At 43.0% G+C, this 17,270-nt stretch overlaps 1 protein-coding gene across 2 annotated transcripts in view; it reads left to right on the top strand.

Annotated features, from left to right (window-relative positions):
- The window catches only part of rassf5 (Ras association domain family member 5), a 112,928-nt gene extending 102,250 nt beyond the window's left edge, over nt 1-10,678 (top strand). For both annotated transcript variants that reach the window (XM_060910564.1, XM_060910565.1), the window contains 3 exons: nt 1,384-1,678; nt 3,842-3,957; nt 6,762-10,678. In XM_060910564.1, the coding sequence (XP_060766547.1) occupies nt 1,384-1,678; nt 3,842-3,957; nt 6,762-6,914 (564 nt within the window). In that variant the 3' untranslated portion in view covers nt 6,915-10,678. The remainder of the gene's footprint in view (nt 1-1,383; nt 1,679-3,841; nt 3,958-6,761) is intronic.
- Nucleotides 10,679-17,270: the final 6,592 nt, after the last annotated feature.

Consider the following 17,270-nt stretch of genomic DNA (forward strand, 5'->3'; position numbering starts at 1 on the left):
CACCCAACACCCTGAGAACACCATTCCTACAGTGAAGCATGGTGGTGGCAGCAAATTCTGTGGGGATATTTTTCATCTGCAGGGACAAGAAAGCTGGTCAGGACTGAAGGAAAGATGGATGGCACTACAGTAAATACAGGGCAATTCTGGAGGAAAACCTGTTTGAGTCGGCCAGAGGTTTGAGACTGGGACGAAGGTTCACGTTCCAGCAGGACAATGACCCTAAACATACTGCTAAAGCTACACTGGAGTGGTTCAAAGGGAAACATTTAAATGTCTTCGAATGACCTAATCAAATCCCAGACCTCAATCCAATTGAGAATCTGTGGCATAACTTGAAGATTGCTGTACACCAACACAACCCATCTAAGTTGAAGGAGTTGGAGCAGTTTTGCCTTGAGGAATGGGCAAAAATCCCAGTGGCTAGATGTGCTAAGCTAATAGAGACATACCCCAAGAGACTTGCAGCTGTAATTGCAGCAAAAGATGGCTCTACGAAGTATTGACTTTTGGGGGGTGGGGATGAATACCTATGCGCACACCAGATTTCTGGGTTGTTGGGTTTTTTTTCATCTAAATTATTGTTTGTGTCACAATAAAAAAAAAAACCAATGTGCACCTTTAAAGTGGTAGGCATATTGTGTAAACCAAATGGTGCTCACCCTCCAAAAATCCATTTTAATTCCAGCTTGTAATGCGACAAAACAGGACAAACACCAGCTATCGCAAATCCCCCATTCGATCAATTTTTGCATATTTTCCTGATGTTCATGTGGGTTTCCTTCAAGTTCTTTGTTTCCTCCCACCTCCCAAGAACATCCTGGTTGGTAGACTGCCTACTCTGGATTGCCCCAGGTGTAAATTCATGTGTTCATGTTACCCTGTGATGAACTGGTTTGCCTTCCAGGGTGCATTCCTCGAGTATACGCTCGAGTATTTCTTTCACCTAATACTGTAATTTTTTTGCGGGGTCACTACATTTCAAAAGAACAACCTCTGCTTTCTACTCAATACATTTTCAAGCACTCCATCATTAAATTTCTTGATAATCGTATATCTGTAAAGTCATACGAGGAATTATTAGCATCAGACAGCTTTGTTGTTCTGTTGTTAATTAGCCTCAGCGAATGTTTTCCCATGCTCTTTGGTTCCATGGTGAAAGATGCACAAAAATTAGTGAGGCACGACATTAGTGTGTGTCTTTTTATGAACTATTTTCCAACTTCCAGTCAACTTACTTTTTGAGTTTATGCTTGAGTGAAAGGTTCAAAGCTGTACTTCAACCGACGTATTTATTTAGATGTGCAATTACACATTTCACATTGCATTCCAGTGAAGTAAAACTTGCTCATCACTTAATACACCGTTTATTTCTTGAATCAGGCTGCTGATGGCACCTACAAGGGGTTCATTAAGGTCCACCTGAAGCTGCGGCGGCCGGTCACACTGCTATCAAAGGACGCGAACAGCTCAGGGAACTCGGAGAACAGCTCAGCAGTGGGTGACATTTCAGACAAACGCACATCCTTCTATCTGCCCAGTGAAGCTGTAAAGCAGCTTCATGTCAGCAGCACCACCACAGTCAGAGAGGTCATCGAGGGACTGCTCCGGAAGTTCATGGTGCAGGACAATCCACTCAAGTTTGCTCTCTACAAGAAAATGCACCGCCATGGACAGGGTAAGCAGAGAAACTGTTGGAGCAGGTCTCCGTTACTAAGACATAATGAAGCTATCTATAACATCTACAGTGCTCAGCGTAAATGAGTACACCCCGTTTGAAAAGTAACATTTTAAACAATATCTCAATGAACACAAACAATTTCCAAAATGTTGACAAGACAAAGTTTAATATAACATCTGTTTAACTTATAACGTGAAAGTAAGGTTAATAATATAACTTAGATTACACATTTTTTCAGTTTTACGCAAATTAGGGTGGTGCAAAAATGAGTACACCCCACAACAAAAACTACTACATCTAGTACTTTGTATGGCCTCCATGATTTTTAATGACCGCACCAAGTCTTCTAGGCATGGAATGAACAAGTTGGCGACATTTTGCAACATCAATCTTTTTCCATTCTTCAACAATGATCTCTTTTAGTGACTGGATGCTGGATGGAGAGTGATGCTCAACTTGTCTCTTCAGAATTCTCATCTCATCTCATTATCTCTAGTCACTTTATCCTGTTCTACAGGGTCGCAGGCAAGCTGGAGCCTATCCCAGCTGACTACGGGTGAAAGGCGGGGTACACCCTGGACAAGTCGCCAGGTCATCACAGGGCTGACACATAGACACAGACAACCATTCACACTCACATTCACACCTACGGTCAATTTAGAGTCACCAGTTAACCTAACCTGCATGTCTTTGGACTGTAGGGGAAACCGGAGCACCCGGAGGAAACCCACACGGACAACATGCAAAATCCGCACAGAAAGGCCCTCGTCGGCCACGGGGCTCGAACCCGGACCTTCTTGCTGTGAGGCGACAGCAGTAACCACTACACTACCATACCACCCTCTTCAGAATTCCCCAAAGAAAATAATTTCTTTACACCACAAAGGTGAAGGCTACAAGAAGATCAGCAAAGCTTTACTTATCAGTCAGAATACTGTAGCAAAACTGGTACAAAAATTTAAGGAAGATGTAACTGCAACCATCTCACAGAGACGTCCAGGTCGTCCACGGAAGTTATCACCTCGACAGGAGCGTCTTCTGATGAGAAGGGTTGAAGAAAATCGGCATGCAAGTTCACTGCAGTTATCTAAAGAAGTAGAAAGCCAAACTGGGGTGACTATTTCCCGTGACACAATACAGTGTACACTGCAGAGGAATGGCATGCATGGATGCCATCCACGAAAGAAGCCTCTCCTGAAGCCCAGGCACAAAAAAGCCTGTCTAGAGTTTGCCAGGGCCCATGCTGACAAAGATGAAGACTACTGGGACTCTATAATCTGGAGTGATGAGACCAAGATAAATGTTTTAGAACTGATGGCTTCAAAACTGTATGGCGTCGCAAAGGTGAGGAATACAAAGAAAAATGCATGGTGCCTACGGTGAAACATGGTGGTGGCAGTGTCCTTATGTGGGGCTGCATGAGTGCTGCTGGTGTCGGGGAGCTGCATTTCATTGATGACATCATGGATTCACAGACGTATTGCTCTATACTGAAAGAGAAGATGCTACCATCACTCCGTGCCCTTGGTCGTCGTGCACTTTTCCAACATGACTAAACACACATCTAAGGCCACTGTTGGATTTCTGAAGAAGAACAGGGTGAAAGTGATTCAGTGGCCAAATATGTCTCCTGATCTGAACCCAATCGAACACCTATGGGGAATTCTGAAGAGACAAGTTGAGCATCACTCTCCATCCAGCATCCAGTCACTAAAAGAGGTCATTGTTGAAGAATGGAAAAAGATTGATGTTGCAAAATGTCGCCAACTTGTTCATTCCATGCCTAGAAGACTTGGTGCGGTCATTAAGAATCATGGAGGCCATACAAAGTACTAGATGTAGTAGTTTTTGTTGTGGGGTGTACTCATTTTTGCACCACCCTAATTTGAGTAAAACTGAAAAATGTGTAATCTAAGTTATATTATTAACCTTACTTTCACGTTATAAGTTAAACAGATGTTATATTAAACTTTGTCTTGTCAACATTTTGGAAATTGTTTGTGTTCATTGAAATATTGTTTAAAATGTTACTTTTCAAACGGGGTGTACTCATTTACGCTGAGCACTGTAAGTCAAGTCTAGACTTTACCACCCTTTATCCAGTCACCTTGAGCTCCCATTGAAAACTATACTAATCTTTGTACATCCTGTCCATCCCAGATCTTTTCCAGAAGCTTCCGGATTCCGAGCACCCGCTATTCCTTCGCCTGCTGGCGGGTCCTGATCTCGAGAAACTCTCATTCGTACTGAAAGAAAACGAGACTGGAGAAGTAGAGGTCAGTTATTCAGCTACACACTTGTTATCGTGCTGTTTGTAGCAATGATGTCACATAACCCAGGTAGTAAATCAGTGGTGACTCAGTTCTGACCTTCATGCAGCCTGTATACCGCAACAGAATGGGATCCAGATCACATATATATATATGTGTGTGTGTGTGTGTGTGTGTGTGTGTGTGTATATATATATATATATATATATATATATATATATATATATATATATATATATATATACACACAGAGCCTTCTCTTGATGAGATAGCATCTCGGAGTAAAACGTTGGAAAAATTATTCAATATGGTTGGTTGCATTTGGACTGTTTTGATCCATAACCATGAATACCACAAATACCCTAAACCTGGATGCTTATTGGACACTTTTAGTAGATTGCTATAACAGACTAGCCTGGGAAATCCCATGCTGCTTTGCACAATCGTTCCGATCTGAAAAGACAGCATGGAAACTATGGTCTAAAGGCTCGCCTGAGTTAGGGAGCCAATCAGAGAGTGGGGAGGGGTGGAAAGACGGTGACGCGTACTACTCGACAAACGGAAGCTTGTAGTTTATTTGGGACTGTTTACGGATCACATTTAACATGGCGGCGAGCGATACGAACCAAACTTTCGATCAAGCTTTAGACACTGTTCTGAATAGTTTAGAGCGAAAGTTTGTTTTAAAAAAAGAACAGCATTTGGCGTTACAGTCTTTCTTCGCCTCTTCGTCTTCTTCGTCGCTCTAACTACGTCACCGGGCACAACTGCCATGATTGGCCATGGGCTACGTATACGCCAAATGATAGACATTCGCAACGTCCAATAAACGGCCGTTGACGATCGTAAAACACACCTCCCCTACGAGAAATTCAGTAGGTGGATTCCAGACCATATTTCACTTGTGATATGGTCTGGTGTTAACCAGACTAATAACAGACCCCGGTATTGTCCAATCCGACAAATATTAAAACTTTGTCCAAATCATATATCCGAAGCACTAACCATTTTACAAGTCTGTTAATTAATTTAATATGTTAAAGCCCTGATGGCAAATCCGTAACACCCAGTTGTGATCCACACTCACGATGTGATCCACTGACAGTGGTGAACTCGGAAACTGACAACCAGAACACAGCCAAGCAGAAGTCAGCCTTGATGAGGCTACATTTTGTAGCAGAGCTTACAGCTGAATCATTTTGGCTCAAAATATTAATTTATATTAAATGCCAGGCGGCACACTGGTGTAGTGGTTAGCGCTGTCGCCTCACAGCAAGAAGGTCCGGGTTCGAGCCCCGGGGCCGGCGAGGGCCTTTCTGTGTGGAGTTTGCATGTTCTCCCCGTGTCCGCGTGGGTTTCCTCCGCGTGCTCCGGTTTCCCCCACAGTCCAAAGACATGCAGGTTAGGTTAACTGGTGACTCTAAATTGAGCGTAGGTGTGAATGTGAGTGTGAATGGTTGTCTGTGTCTATGTGTCAGCCCCGTGATGACCTGGCGACTTGTCCAGGGTGTACCCCGCCTTTCACCCGTAGTCAGCTGGGATAGGCTCCAGCTTGCCTGCGACCCTGTAGAACAGGATAAAGCGGCTACAGATAATGAGATGAGATGAGATATTAAATGCCACACAGGCAGTGGTTGCATGTGGGATAATTAAACTCCAGTTTCCAAATGCCACTGGAAACTTGAATGATTTAATGACAGTTGGGCTACTTTTGGCTTTGCCATAACAGGCCCTTATGTGCTTAAAGCTAGACGGCCTTTCGATTTCATAAAATGGGTGAAATTTAGTTCCCTCTGCAATTTGGTCACTGTGATATGTGTTTATTTCTGTAATATCTCACAAAATATCAGGCCATTCTGTGGCTGGGAAGTTAGTTAATTTGAAGGGATTAAAGCAAATAATGTGCATGAAATCACTCACTTTGCGCAGTCAGGCAGACAGAGGAAATCCGTGTGCACATGCACAGGTTTATCTTCAACCGTGCACTGACAGTTACATCATTCTGTCACTAAACGAACAGCTGATCACACCAAGTTGCTCACTGACCGCCGATATTTATTAGTTTGGTCCTGCGTTTCCTTTCCTTCGTATAGAACATAACATCTTTTCTTCTCGCTTTCCGTTAGTGTAGTCGGTCTTTTACGTTTCATTCACATGCTCACGTCCTCCATTGTTCTTTCCTGTTTCAAATTTGTATCCCACAATGCCTTGCGCGAACGTGGAAAGCCCAACACGTGATGCATGACGTAGTATCTTGAATTGTGTTATGTTGAAGCAGGAAAAAATAGCCGAGAATTTAGGGCCATGTGGCCCTAAATTCATTAATTGTTCAATTTTAAAAAACTAATAAAATTGGAAGTCTGTGATTCGAATTCAGTCGCTTTCGGTCCACTAAACAAAAATAATTGGGTGTCGGGGAACATTTTTTTATGACCTACACTTGAAAAATCTGAAAGGCCGTCTAGCTTTAAACTGGCTCAGTGGTATTTAGATAACACAATGATTTTGCGATATATCAAATGAACCTACAGTATGTCCTGGTTTAAAGGATGGTATTCGTAAAATGTTTGTTCCTTTCGTTCAAGTGCTATTAATATAGTCGCAAAATACAATTAGATACCATATCCTGGCTTATTTTTACTCTACAATCTAAAAAAAAAAACCTTTAGGTAGCCATTAGTTTACTTTTTTCTCTCCAAAAAAAAAAAAAGTTCCTGTAAAATTTTCACACATCCCTTATCCAACTGTACACGCACGTTTATTCAGGATCTTTAGTAACGATATCTTTGTCTCTTTTTTGTGTCTTTTAGTGGCATGCGTTCTCTGTGCCCGAGCTGCAGAACTTCCTGGCTATCCTGGAGAAGGAGGAAAGGGAAAGGGTGAAGCAGGTCGAGCAGCGCTACATGGCCTACCGTGAGAAACTCTTAGAAGCTCTGCAGGAAGTGCAGAACAAACCCGGCTAGTGCACTGAGCCTATGGACAGACTCATTAAAAAAAACTCTCCATTGAGGATTCCCCCAAACCCGCCTCATGAACTCTGGAGCCGAGAGTGATCAGAGGGGGTGGGGTGTGGGGGTGGGTCTGGACATAAAGAACAAGGAAGGGGAGAGTGACGGATCACACAGTCACGTCACTCAGGACGCAAACAGCACGCGCACGAAGATCCAGGAGTGTGTTTTTGACTGACGTGGTTGGCGTTCGAAAAGGATTTTGTCTGTCTGTCTGTCCACATTTCTGTAAGATGCTGCTGCTATGACTGCTACTGCGAGTGTTACTTAGCATGACTTCCTTTTTCTTTTTCTTTGCTAGCATGTTCTCCATCAGGGATTTTTTTTTTTTTTGAAGTAGAAAAAGGAGCTATATGAAAAAAATAAATAAATACCGTAGATGTAAATTTGGCGATAAAGAGTCCGCATTCCTGGATGTGAACTTAAGTAATTGAATCAACGTAAAAGCTTAATATAAATCTAATTTAAAGGTCTGGATCATGTGCTGTAAAGAAATCAATACTCGCTCACACTCATTCGCATTTTACAGCATAATTTGTATCTTGACTAAATCCATTATGAACAATGTACTGTATTCCGACTGTGTTTCTGTACAAATCAATATGCCATTTGCTGAAAGCATCCTCTGCTATAGTCACACAGCTTTCAAATCAATAACCTGAGTAGCCAACACTGCATATTCAACTCAACCAATCAGCACTGATCATAATCTCTCATCCATATACATACATGCATGTGTACATTTCCAACGACCTGGAAGCTTTTTCAGTCTAATCAATAAATATTATAAATTAGGCTGGACAATGATAATAAATTATAAGTTCAATTATAACTATAAATTGTAAGATACGTATGTTCTAACGCAGGCATCTCAAACCAAACCCTACAGAAATGTGAAACGGCGAAAGCGTACAGGTAGAGTGTATAAAGTGTGGGCTTTTTTGTAAAGAAGTGTGTTTCGTCTGTTCATGCATATACATACAGTACTGTGCAAAAGTCTAAGGTGCATGGAAAGAAATGCTGTCGACCAAAAATGGCTTAAAAACAATGAAATGAAATGTTTCAACATGACAAAAATACTATAAACAGTCATCATTAAGCCATAATAAATGAAACAAAGTCAATATTTGGTATGAGACGACCCTTTGCTTTAAAAAGAAATAGTAGTCTGAGGTATGAGTGCAGTTTTATACGGAAATGAGCTGTAGGTTTTACTGAGCATCTTACAGAACCAGCCACAGTTCTTCTGGACACTTTGTCACACTCGCTTCTTCATTTTGCCGCAAAACCCAGGAGCCTTCATTATGTTTTCTTTTTTTCATCTGAAAAGTGCTCTCTTATAAATTTAAATATGCTGCTCAAATACATTTTTTTTCTGTAATATTATTTTGTGCTGGAAAACGAACGTTTGGACTCGAAAATGTTTTTGTACCGACTCGATAATGTAGAAGTCATAAAATAGAAATCTATAACAAAGTTTGTATGAAAAAAAAAATATATAGGGTGCCTAAGACTTTTGCACAAGATTGTATGTACATACATACATACATACATACATACATACATATATATATTTAACAGTTATTCCACAAAATTGAGTCGTATCTGCGCTGATAACCGATGAGGCGCGTACCACCGAGTCAGCTATAAGCCATGTACGACGAGATTGAGAGGAATAACTCTTTTATTCTCTCCACATTCACTGGATTTTGAGAAACGGAGCATTTTTATTTTTATTTTTTGCAAATTCGATGTATAAAAACATGACACAAAACATCCGACAAAATCATTTGTGCTTAGAATGTAAACAAACCGGCGAAATGACAGGAGCAATTTGTGAAAAATGTGATTATATAGTAATAATTCTTGAAAAGTAAAAAAAAAAAAAGATACGTTCTTACCATCAAATATTTTTATCACATATTTTGTTGCTTTTTTTTGTATTTTTTGGCGTTTTGTTTTCAAGTAGAGTTTTCATTTCGTCCTCGGTTGGTTCAGCAATACGCTCCGCCATTTCGTTTTTCTCTACTCATGGTATATGAGCTGATATCCTAGTAGTAGAGTAGCCAATCAGAGCGCACGATTGCTCATATCCAGTGAATGTGGATAGAACATATATATATACACACACCGGTATAATACTGTAGCCTTGCTAATCGTATCAGATCATCATTTCAGCTAAGCGGGCAAAGCGAGGCTGTGGGGTGTCTTTTTATGAGCTGAGAAACACCACAATGGATTTTTACACCAAAGTTAACGGGGACAAATGCGTCCAGTATTTTGCAACGATCCTAACAGGAAGTATATTTCATGCCTCGTCATTTAAAAAGTCGTTACTTGAACAAGAACAAACCACCAAGTGGTGAGCCAGAACTGAAATATCCTACAGTATATAATACTCCTGGCTATTTCGTAACGTAAGAATGATGTGCGTTGTATTTTTGTTCTGATTCTAAAATATTTCAGCAAAGGATTATTCATGTTGCTTTGAAGTGTGCATGAGATTTCATTCTGTCTGACACTGAATATCATTATAGAACTCGTAGCAATGTTACTAGAAAGCACAGAAAGGTAATGAGTAATGAGAGAAGGTCAGCGATGTGAACTGTACAATCTGATAAGAACATCTGAGGTCCAGCCTATGTTCTTTTTTTTTAATGCTAATTCCATCTCTGCAATACAAATTAGTAGCCAGGGACAATCCAGACTAACACTCTCTGTGTTATGCGAGAATGATGGAATGTTAGTCTTTTTTTTTTTCTCCAATATAATCAAATCTGTTGAGTTAACTGGACTCAAATGATCACTGTTAGAATTCATTTCACACGGGTTAGTTTTCCTGTATAGACCTAACTACACACTATGTCCATAAAGGTCATTTGACGGCTTCGTTTTAGAGCCTTGGATGCTAGTGTCAAGGAAGGATTTTTAATGGTAGCCACATCATCGAATCCCCATGCCGATGTCTAGGATCCTTCGAATTCTACTTTTTGCTTCATTCAGAGAACTTTCAAGGATGCTTGTGTGTATTCTCTGCATTTTTAAAGCACCAACAATCTTAAACATGGCCTTTTTAATGGTGCACACTCGCTAGGAACTGTTATGTGGTCTCCGAATGCTAGGAAGGAGTTTTATCTAGCTTCTGAAGGACCCAAGTTGGACTGATACCAAGGAAGCGTCCTTGACTTTAAGAAATACAGCTTGTCTCCACCTCTTTTTGCCCCTGTGCTACCCTGCTGGCTCTGATGCTACTTTTACAAGTGCGCCTCCTAGAGCATGGGAGGTATAACATACAGCCATGAGCAAACTTGGTCGGATGGGTCAAAAACTTTCTTTTGTCCTGTCCTACTTGCTCCTGTGTTCCCGCTGGCAGTGCCTTTTGTCTGTGTGTAGCCTTATCTGAATATATGTGTGTGTGTGTGTGTGTGTGTGTGTGTGTGTGTGTGTGTGTACTATATACATATATGCTCTGTTTTCTGTGTTTATCTGCCTCAGTAGTGAGGATAAATGCGTAAGATTGAAAGAATGAACAACTGTGTGCATATGTATAAGTCTGTTTTTAACTTATTTCCTGGTGCATTTTTGTGTGTACATTTGGGGTTGTGGACAAATCAGTGCTCTCTGGCAAATCCTTTGTTTTTGAGGATTCAGAACTGGATATCATCTCTAAAACTGTAAAGATAATGGACAGCGAATAAAAATAAAAGGTCATCATTTTATCTGTCAGTCTTTTTATGATTTGTATTGATTCATAATAGGAAGCTTAACTGAAAGAAAATTACAGTGGTGCTTGAAAGTTTGTGAACCCTTTAGAATTTTCTATATTTCTGCATAAACATGACCTAAAACATCATCAGATTTTCACACAAGTCCTAAAAGTAGATAAAGAGAACCCAGTTAAACAAATGAGACAAAAATATTATACTTGGTCATTTGTTTATTGAGGAAAATGATCCAATATTACATATCTGTGAGTGGCAAAAGTATGTGAACCTCTAGGATTAGCAGTTAATTTGAAGGTGAAATTAGAGTCAGGTGTTTTCAATCAATGGGATGACAATCAGGTGTGAATGGGCACCCTGTTTTATTTAAAGAACAAGGATCTATCAAAGTCTGATCTTCACAACACACGTTTGTGGAAGTGTTTCATGGCACGAACAAAGGAGATTTCTGAGGACCTCAGAAAAAGCGTTGTTGATGCTCATCAGGCTGGAAAAGGTTACAAAACCATCTCTAAAGAGTTTGGACTCCACCAATCCACAGTCAGGCAGATTGTGTTCAAAAGTAGGAAATTCAAGACCATTATTACCCTCCCCAGGAGTGGTCAACCAACAAAGATCACTCCAAGAGCAAGGTGTGTAATAGTCAGTGAGGTCACAAAGGACCCCAGGGTAACTTCTAAGCAACTGAAGGCCTCTCTCACATTGGCTAATGTTAATGTTCATGAGTCCACCATCAGGAGAACACTGAACAACAGTGGTGTGCATGGCAGGGTTGCAAGGAGAAAGCCACTGCTCTCCAAAAAGAACATTGCTGCTCGTCTGCAGTTTGCTAAAGATCACGTGGACAAGCCAGAAGGCTATTGGAAAAATGTTTTGTGGACGGATGAGACCAAAATAGAACTTTTTGGTTTAAATGAGAAACGTTATGTTTGGAGAAAGGAAAACACTGCATTCCAGCATAAGAACCTTATCCCATCTGTGAAACATGGTGGTGGTAGTATCATGGTGTGGGCCTGTTTCGCTGCATCTGGGTCAGGACGGCTTGCCATTATTGATGGAACAATGAATTCTGAATTATACCAGCAAATTCTCAAGGAAAATGTCAGGACATCTGTCCATGAATTGAATCTCAAGAGAAGGTGGGTCATGCAACAAGACAACGACCCTAAGCACACAAGTCGTTCTACCAAAGAATGGTTAAAGAAGAATAAAGTTCATGTTTTCGAATGGCCTGACTCTAATTTTAGGTCATATTTATGCAGATTAGATTAGATTAGATTAGATTAGATTAGATTAGATTAGATTAGATTAGATTAGATTAGATAAAACTTTATTGATCCCTTTGGGAGGGTTCCCTCAGGGAAATTAAGATTCCAGCAGCATCATTACAGATAAACAGAAAAAAGAAATAGAGAAAAACTTCTCAATAAATTAAAATAAATGAAGTATTTACATGTACAAATATAAAAAGAGTAAGATATGGGGAAGAGAGGAGGGGGGAGGGGAAAAGGGGGGGCAGCAGGAGAGATATTGTACTTTATATTGCACATTATATTGCACATTGTCCGGTATTGCTTATTGTTAGGCTAGGCTACTGCTCCTTCCCGTCCTCTGTCCTCCTGTTACCACTGCTCCTTCCCGTCCTCTGTCCTCCTGTTACCCCTGCTCCCCCCCAGAGAGGAGTTGTACAGTCTGATGGCATGAGGGACAAAGGAGTTTTTGAGTCTGTTCGTCCTGCACTTGGGAAGGAGCATTCTGTCACTGAACAGGCTCCTCTGGTTGCTGATGACGGTGTGCAGAGGGTGACTGGCATCATCCATGATGTTCAATAGTTTGTCCATAGACCTCTTCTCTGCCACCGTCACCAGAGAGTCCAGCTTCATGCCGACCACAGAGCCGGCCCGCCTGATCAGTTTGTCCAGCCTGGATGTGTCCTTCTTGGATGTGCTGCCCCCTCCCCCCCCAGCACACCACGGTGTAAAACAGGACACTGGTGACCACGGACTGATAGAACATCCACAGGAGTTTCCTGCAGATGTTAAAGGACCGCAGCCTCCTAAGGAAGTATAGCCTGCTCTGTCCCTTCCTGTACAAGTGATTGGTGTTGCAAGTCCAGTCCAGCTTGCTGTCCAGCCACAGCCTGAGGTACTTGTAGGAATCCACAGCCTCCACCTTGACTCCCTCAATCAGAACTGGTCGTGACCTTGGTCTGGACCTCCCAAAGTCAATGACTAGCTCCTTGGTCTTCGAGGTGTTGAGCTGCAGATGGTTCCTGTTGCACCACAGAGCAAAGTCCCTCACCAGGCTCCTATACTCCTCCTCTCTGTCATCACTGATACACCCAACAATGGCTGTGCCATCGTCAAACTTCTGAATGTGACACAGCTCCGAGGTGTAGCAGAAGTCCGCGGTGTACAGGGTGAAGAGAAGAGGGGCCAGCACCGTGCCCTGGGGTGCTCCAGTGCTGCTAATCACAGTGTCAGATGTGATGTCCTTCAGCCTGATGTACTGCGGCCTGTCAGTGAGGTAGCTGGAGATCCAGGTGACCAGGCAGGGGTCCACTCGCATCCTGTTCGGTTTGTCCTGAAGCAAAAGGGCCTGGATGGTGCTGAAGGCACTCGAGAAGTCCAAGAAGAGGATCCTCACTGTGCCATTTCCCTTATCCAGATGCAAGTGGGCTCGGTGTAGCAGGTAGAGGGTGGCGTCTTCCACACCAACACCTGCCCGGTATGCAAACTGCAGACAGTCCTGGGCATGTTGTACCTGGGGTCTGAGGAGGCTGAGGAAGAGCCGCTCCAACGTCTTCATCAGATGTGAAGTGAGTGCCACCGGTCAAAAGCCATTCAGCTGGCTGGGCCAATTCTTTTTGGGAACTGGAACAATACATGATGTCTTCCAAAGGGTGGGCACTCTCCCCAGCTGCAGGCTGAGGTTGAAGATGCATTGGAGTGGTTCAACCAGTTCAGCAGCGCAGGTCTTCAGTCATCAGGGACACACCTTGTCCGGGCCTGCTGCTTTCCTGGGGTGAAGCTTCCTCAGTTGACCTCTGACCTGGTCTGCAGTAATGCATAGAGGAGTCTGTGTTGAGGTGGGGGAGGAGGGGGCTGCTGTGATGACTGGGGGGAGGTGTGTTGAGGGAAGAAGGAGAGATGGCTGCAGTGAGGGGGAGGGTGGGGGGACGTGGGCTGGTTGAACTGGTTGAAGAAGTCATTCAACTCGTTCACCCTCTCCACCGTCCCCTCAATGACTCTGGTCTTTGTATTGTGGCCTGTGATGGTTTTCACACCTTCCCAGACCTCCCTCATGCTGTTCTCCTTCAGCTTCTGCTCCACCTTTCTCCTGTAGCTGTCCTTAGCTTCCCTCACGCAGCGTTTCACCTCCTGCTGTGCTGCTTTCATTGCCTCCTTATCCCTGCTCCTGAAGGCAGCCTTCTTCCTGTTGAGGACAGCTTTGACTTCCTGTGTAACCCATGGCTTGTTATTAGGGTAACACCGTACAGTCTTAGCAGGGGAGACCACGTCTGCACAGAAGTTGAGGTAATCCCTCAGACAGTGTGTCAGCCTCTCTATTACCCCTTTTCCACCAAATCAGTTCCAGGGCTGGTTCGGGGCCAGTGCTGGTGCTGGTTCACAACTCGTTCAACTTGCGAGCCAGCTGAGAACCAGTTTGCTTTTCCATAGCTCGTGGTGCTAAGAGAAGACACGTCATTACGTCACTGTATACGCCAGTTACGTCATTGTATACGTCATTACGTCGCTGTATACGTCAGTTACGTCACTATGTTTGCATAAACCTTGGCGCGAATATCGAAGCAAAAACAACACGGAAGAAGCAGCAGCAGCAGAAACAACAATAATAATGGATGACTTCGCGTTTGTACAGCTGCTGCTTCTCGTCGCTTAAAAATGACGATCTTTCACGGTCTTGTTATTGTTGTTGGTCTTAACAACTCCGCCCCCCCCCCACTGACGTAAGCGGTTCTTTCCTCTGGCCCAGCAGAGAGTTGGTGCTAGCCTGGAACCGGTTTTTCTGGCCCCAGAGCCAGTTCTTTGTCAGTGGAAACAGAAAACCCAGTTCCAAACTAAGCACTGGCCCTGAACCAGCCCTGGAACTGCTTTGGTGGAAAAGGGGCATATGTCCTCACAGTGTGGGCTAAGCAGCACATCCCAGTCCGTGATGTCATAGCAATATATAAAATTCTAAAGGGCTCACAAACTTTCAAGCACCACTGTATATTGGATGTTTTGTCACTTTGATTAAAAAAAAAGTATGGATGGATAAAAGTACAGAATATTCATGCAACAATGTGGTACTAGTATTAGTCTCAGGGCAGATACAAACCACTCATGCTACAACCAAGAGCAGTGTAACACACTCTGAGGTGTGTTACAGCATCTACCCTCTTTTGAATACATGAGCTTACAGATGCCCATGATTAGCTCGTGTCACAGTGATTGACGGGGAAAAATTATACAATTCTCCTTCCTTGGCTCCCAGCCATGGATGGCTTTGGATTTGCAATCTCCCTGTGATAGAGCATAAACGATTTTCTGTTGCACCCCTCACAAGCCCTTCAAATCCATTATGACGGAAGTGTTTGCAAAAGAAAAAAAAAGCAACCCAATGCCATGATAGTAATGAATGGATTTTGAAGTCTACTGAGTGCCCTTTTAGTTTTTTCTTACATTACATTACAGGCATTTAGCAGACGCTCTTATCCAGAGCAACCTGGGGAGCAGTTGGGGGTTAGGTGACTTGCTCAAGGGCGCTTCAGCCATTCTGTTCCTGCTGGTCCAGGAACTTGAACCAGAAGCCTTTTGGTCCTAAAGCTGCTTCTCTAACCATTAGGCTATGGCTTCCCTCTGGGAAATTATGAATAAGCCATAAAAATGTAGCTTCTTCTTGAAGAAAAATGTGCCATTGTTCCTCATAATTCCTGAGGACTTTGTCATTTCAGAAACCTTAGTTACAGCTAAGCGCTGTATGACCCCTTCCATAAATATGAAATAAACTTCCTCACAGAAAACTTCACCGTATCAACAATTACATGTTTTTTTTAATCTGTTTAGTATTAAATCCAAGTTCCTGTGTAACTTGCTACTCCAGAATTATGCTCTTACAGAAAATTAAATATTAATTCAGTAGTCAACACTGGGGCGGCATGGTGGTGTAGTGGTTAGCACTGTCGCCTCACAGCAAAAAGGTCCTGGGGTCGAGCCCAGCGGCTAGCAAGGGCCTTTCTGTGTGGAGTTTGCATGTTCTCCCAGTGCCCACGTGGGTTTCCTCTGGGTGCTCCGGTTTCCCCCACAGTCCAAAGACATGCAGGTTAGGCTAATCGGTGGCTCTAAATTGACTGTAGGTGTGAACGTGAGTGTGAATGGTTGTTTGTCTCTGTGTCAGCCCTGTGATAACCTGGTGACTTGTCCAGGGTGTACCCTGCCTCTCACCCATAGTCAGCAGGGATAGGCTCCAGCTTGCCTGCGACCCTGCAGAACAGGATAAGCGGCTACAGATAATGGATGGATGGATGGATGGATGGATGGTCAACACTGATTTTGAGCAATACTGTCACTCATTGAGGCAAGTATCAGATCTGACCAGCAGAGGGAGCCACTTCCACACAAGCACATGTAAATACTGTAGCTTGCTGAACCCATAAATTATGTATTTATTAATTCCTTATCATTAACCAGTTTAGTGGTGACATTTAGCTTGATATGAGAACATTCCTTTAAATCACTTATTAGCTATAAGGACAGATGTACTCTCTTGTTTATAGGTATGACCTTAGTTCAATGCACCACGTGGTGCATCGTCATTCATTCATGCATGCATTTTCAGTAACTGCTTTATCCTGGCTCCAGATCCTATCCCGGGAACACTCAGCATTAGGTGGGAATACACCCTGGATGAGGCACCAGTATATCTCTGGGCACCACGCGTACTTGCATGCTCTCTCTCTCTCTCTCTCTCTCTCTCTCTCACACACACACACACACACACACACACACACACACACATTCTGGTGCATCTTGGTCTGTAATTTGAGTTTGATTCACCCTTCAACCCCCAACCCTGGTAGAGATCTACACAGCGCACGGTGCATGCCCATACATGGAGAAAATCTACAGGTAGTCAAGGGCACAGGCTTTTCAAGTAGCCTCAATAGCCACCGGTTGGAAGTGTCCATCATAATGCCCAAGTCTAAATACAGCATTTACTGCTCATGCAATGCTGTGTCCATCAAGCTCTCTGGGGGGGTTCAGAGAGTCAGCTGCCAAGGGGTCAACCTAAAAATGGTGTCAGTAAGTTTTCCCACCAGTAAATATAGAGGAGCTTCTTCTTCCTTAGCTTGCTGAGAATAGCATCTACTACAGGCATGCTGTTGCAAGCTTACCCAATTTAGCACAACATCCTTCACCACATCATCTCCCCTTACTCCACTGCTGTTAATAGTCTCGCCAAGCTTGCTAAGACACATTTATGTTATATGAAAGAGAACGTTCGCTTACATTACCCAGGACAGGATGCTGTGTCCTTCCTGTAGCCTTGTGTTATATGGTTCGCTGTCATGTATGGACTGTGATTT

This window comes from Neoarius graeffei, chromosome 26, assembly GCF_027579695.1.
Source record: "Neoarius graeffei isolate fNeoGra1 chromosome 26, fNeoGra1.pri, whole genome shotgun sequence".
Lineage (NCBI taxonomy): Eukaryota > Metazoa > Chordata > Actinopteri > Siluriformes > Ariidae > Neoarius > Neoarius graeffei.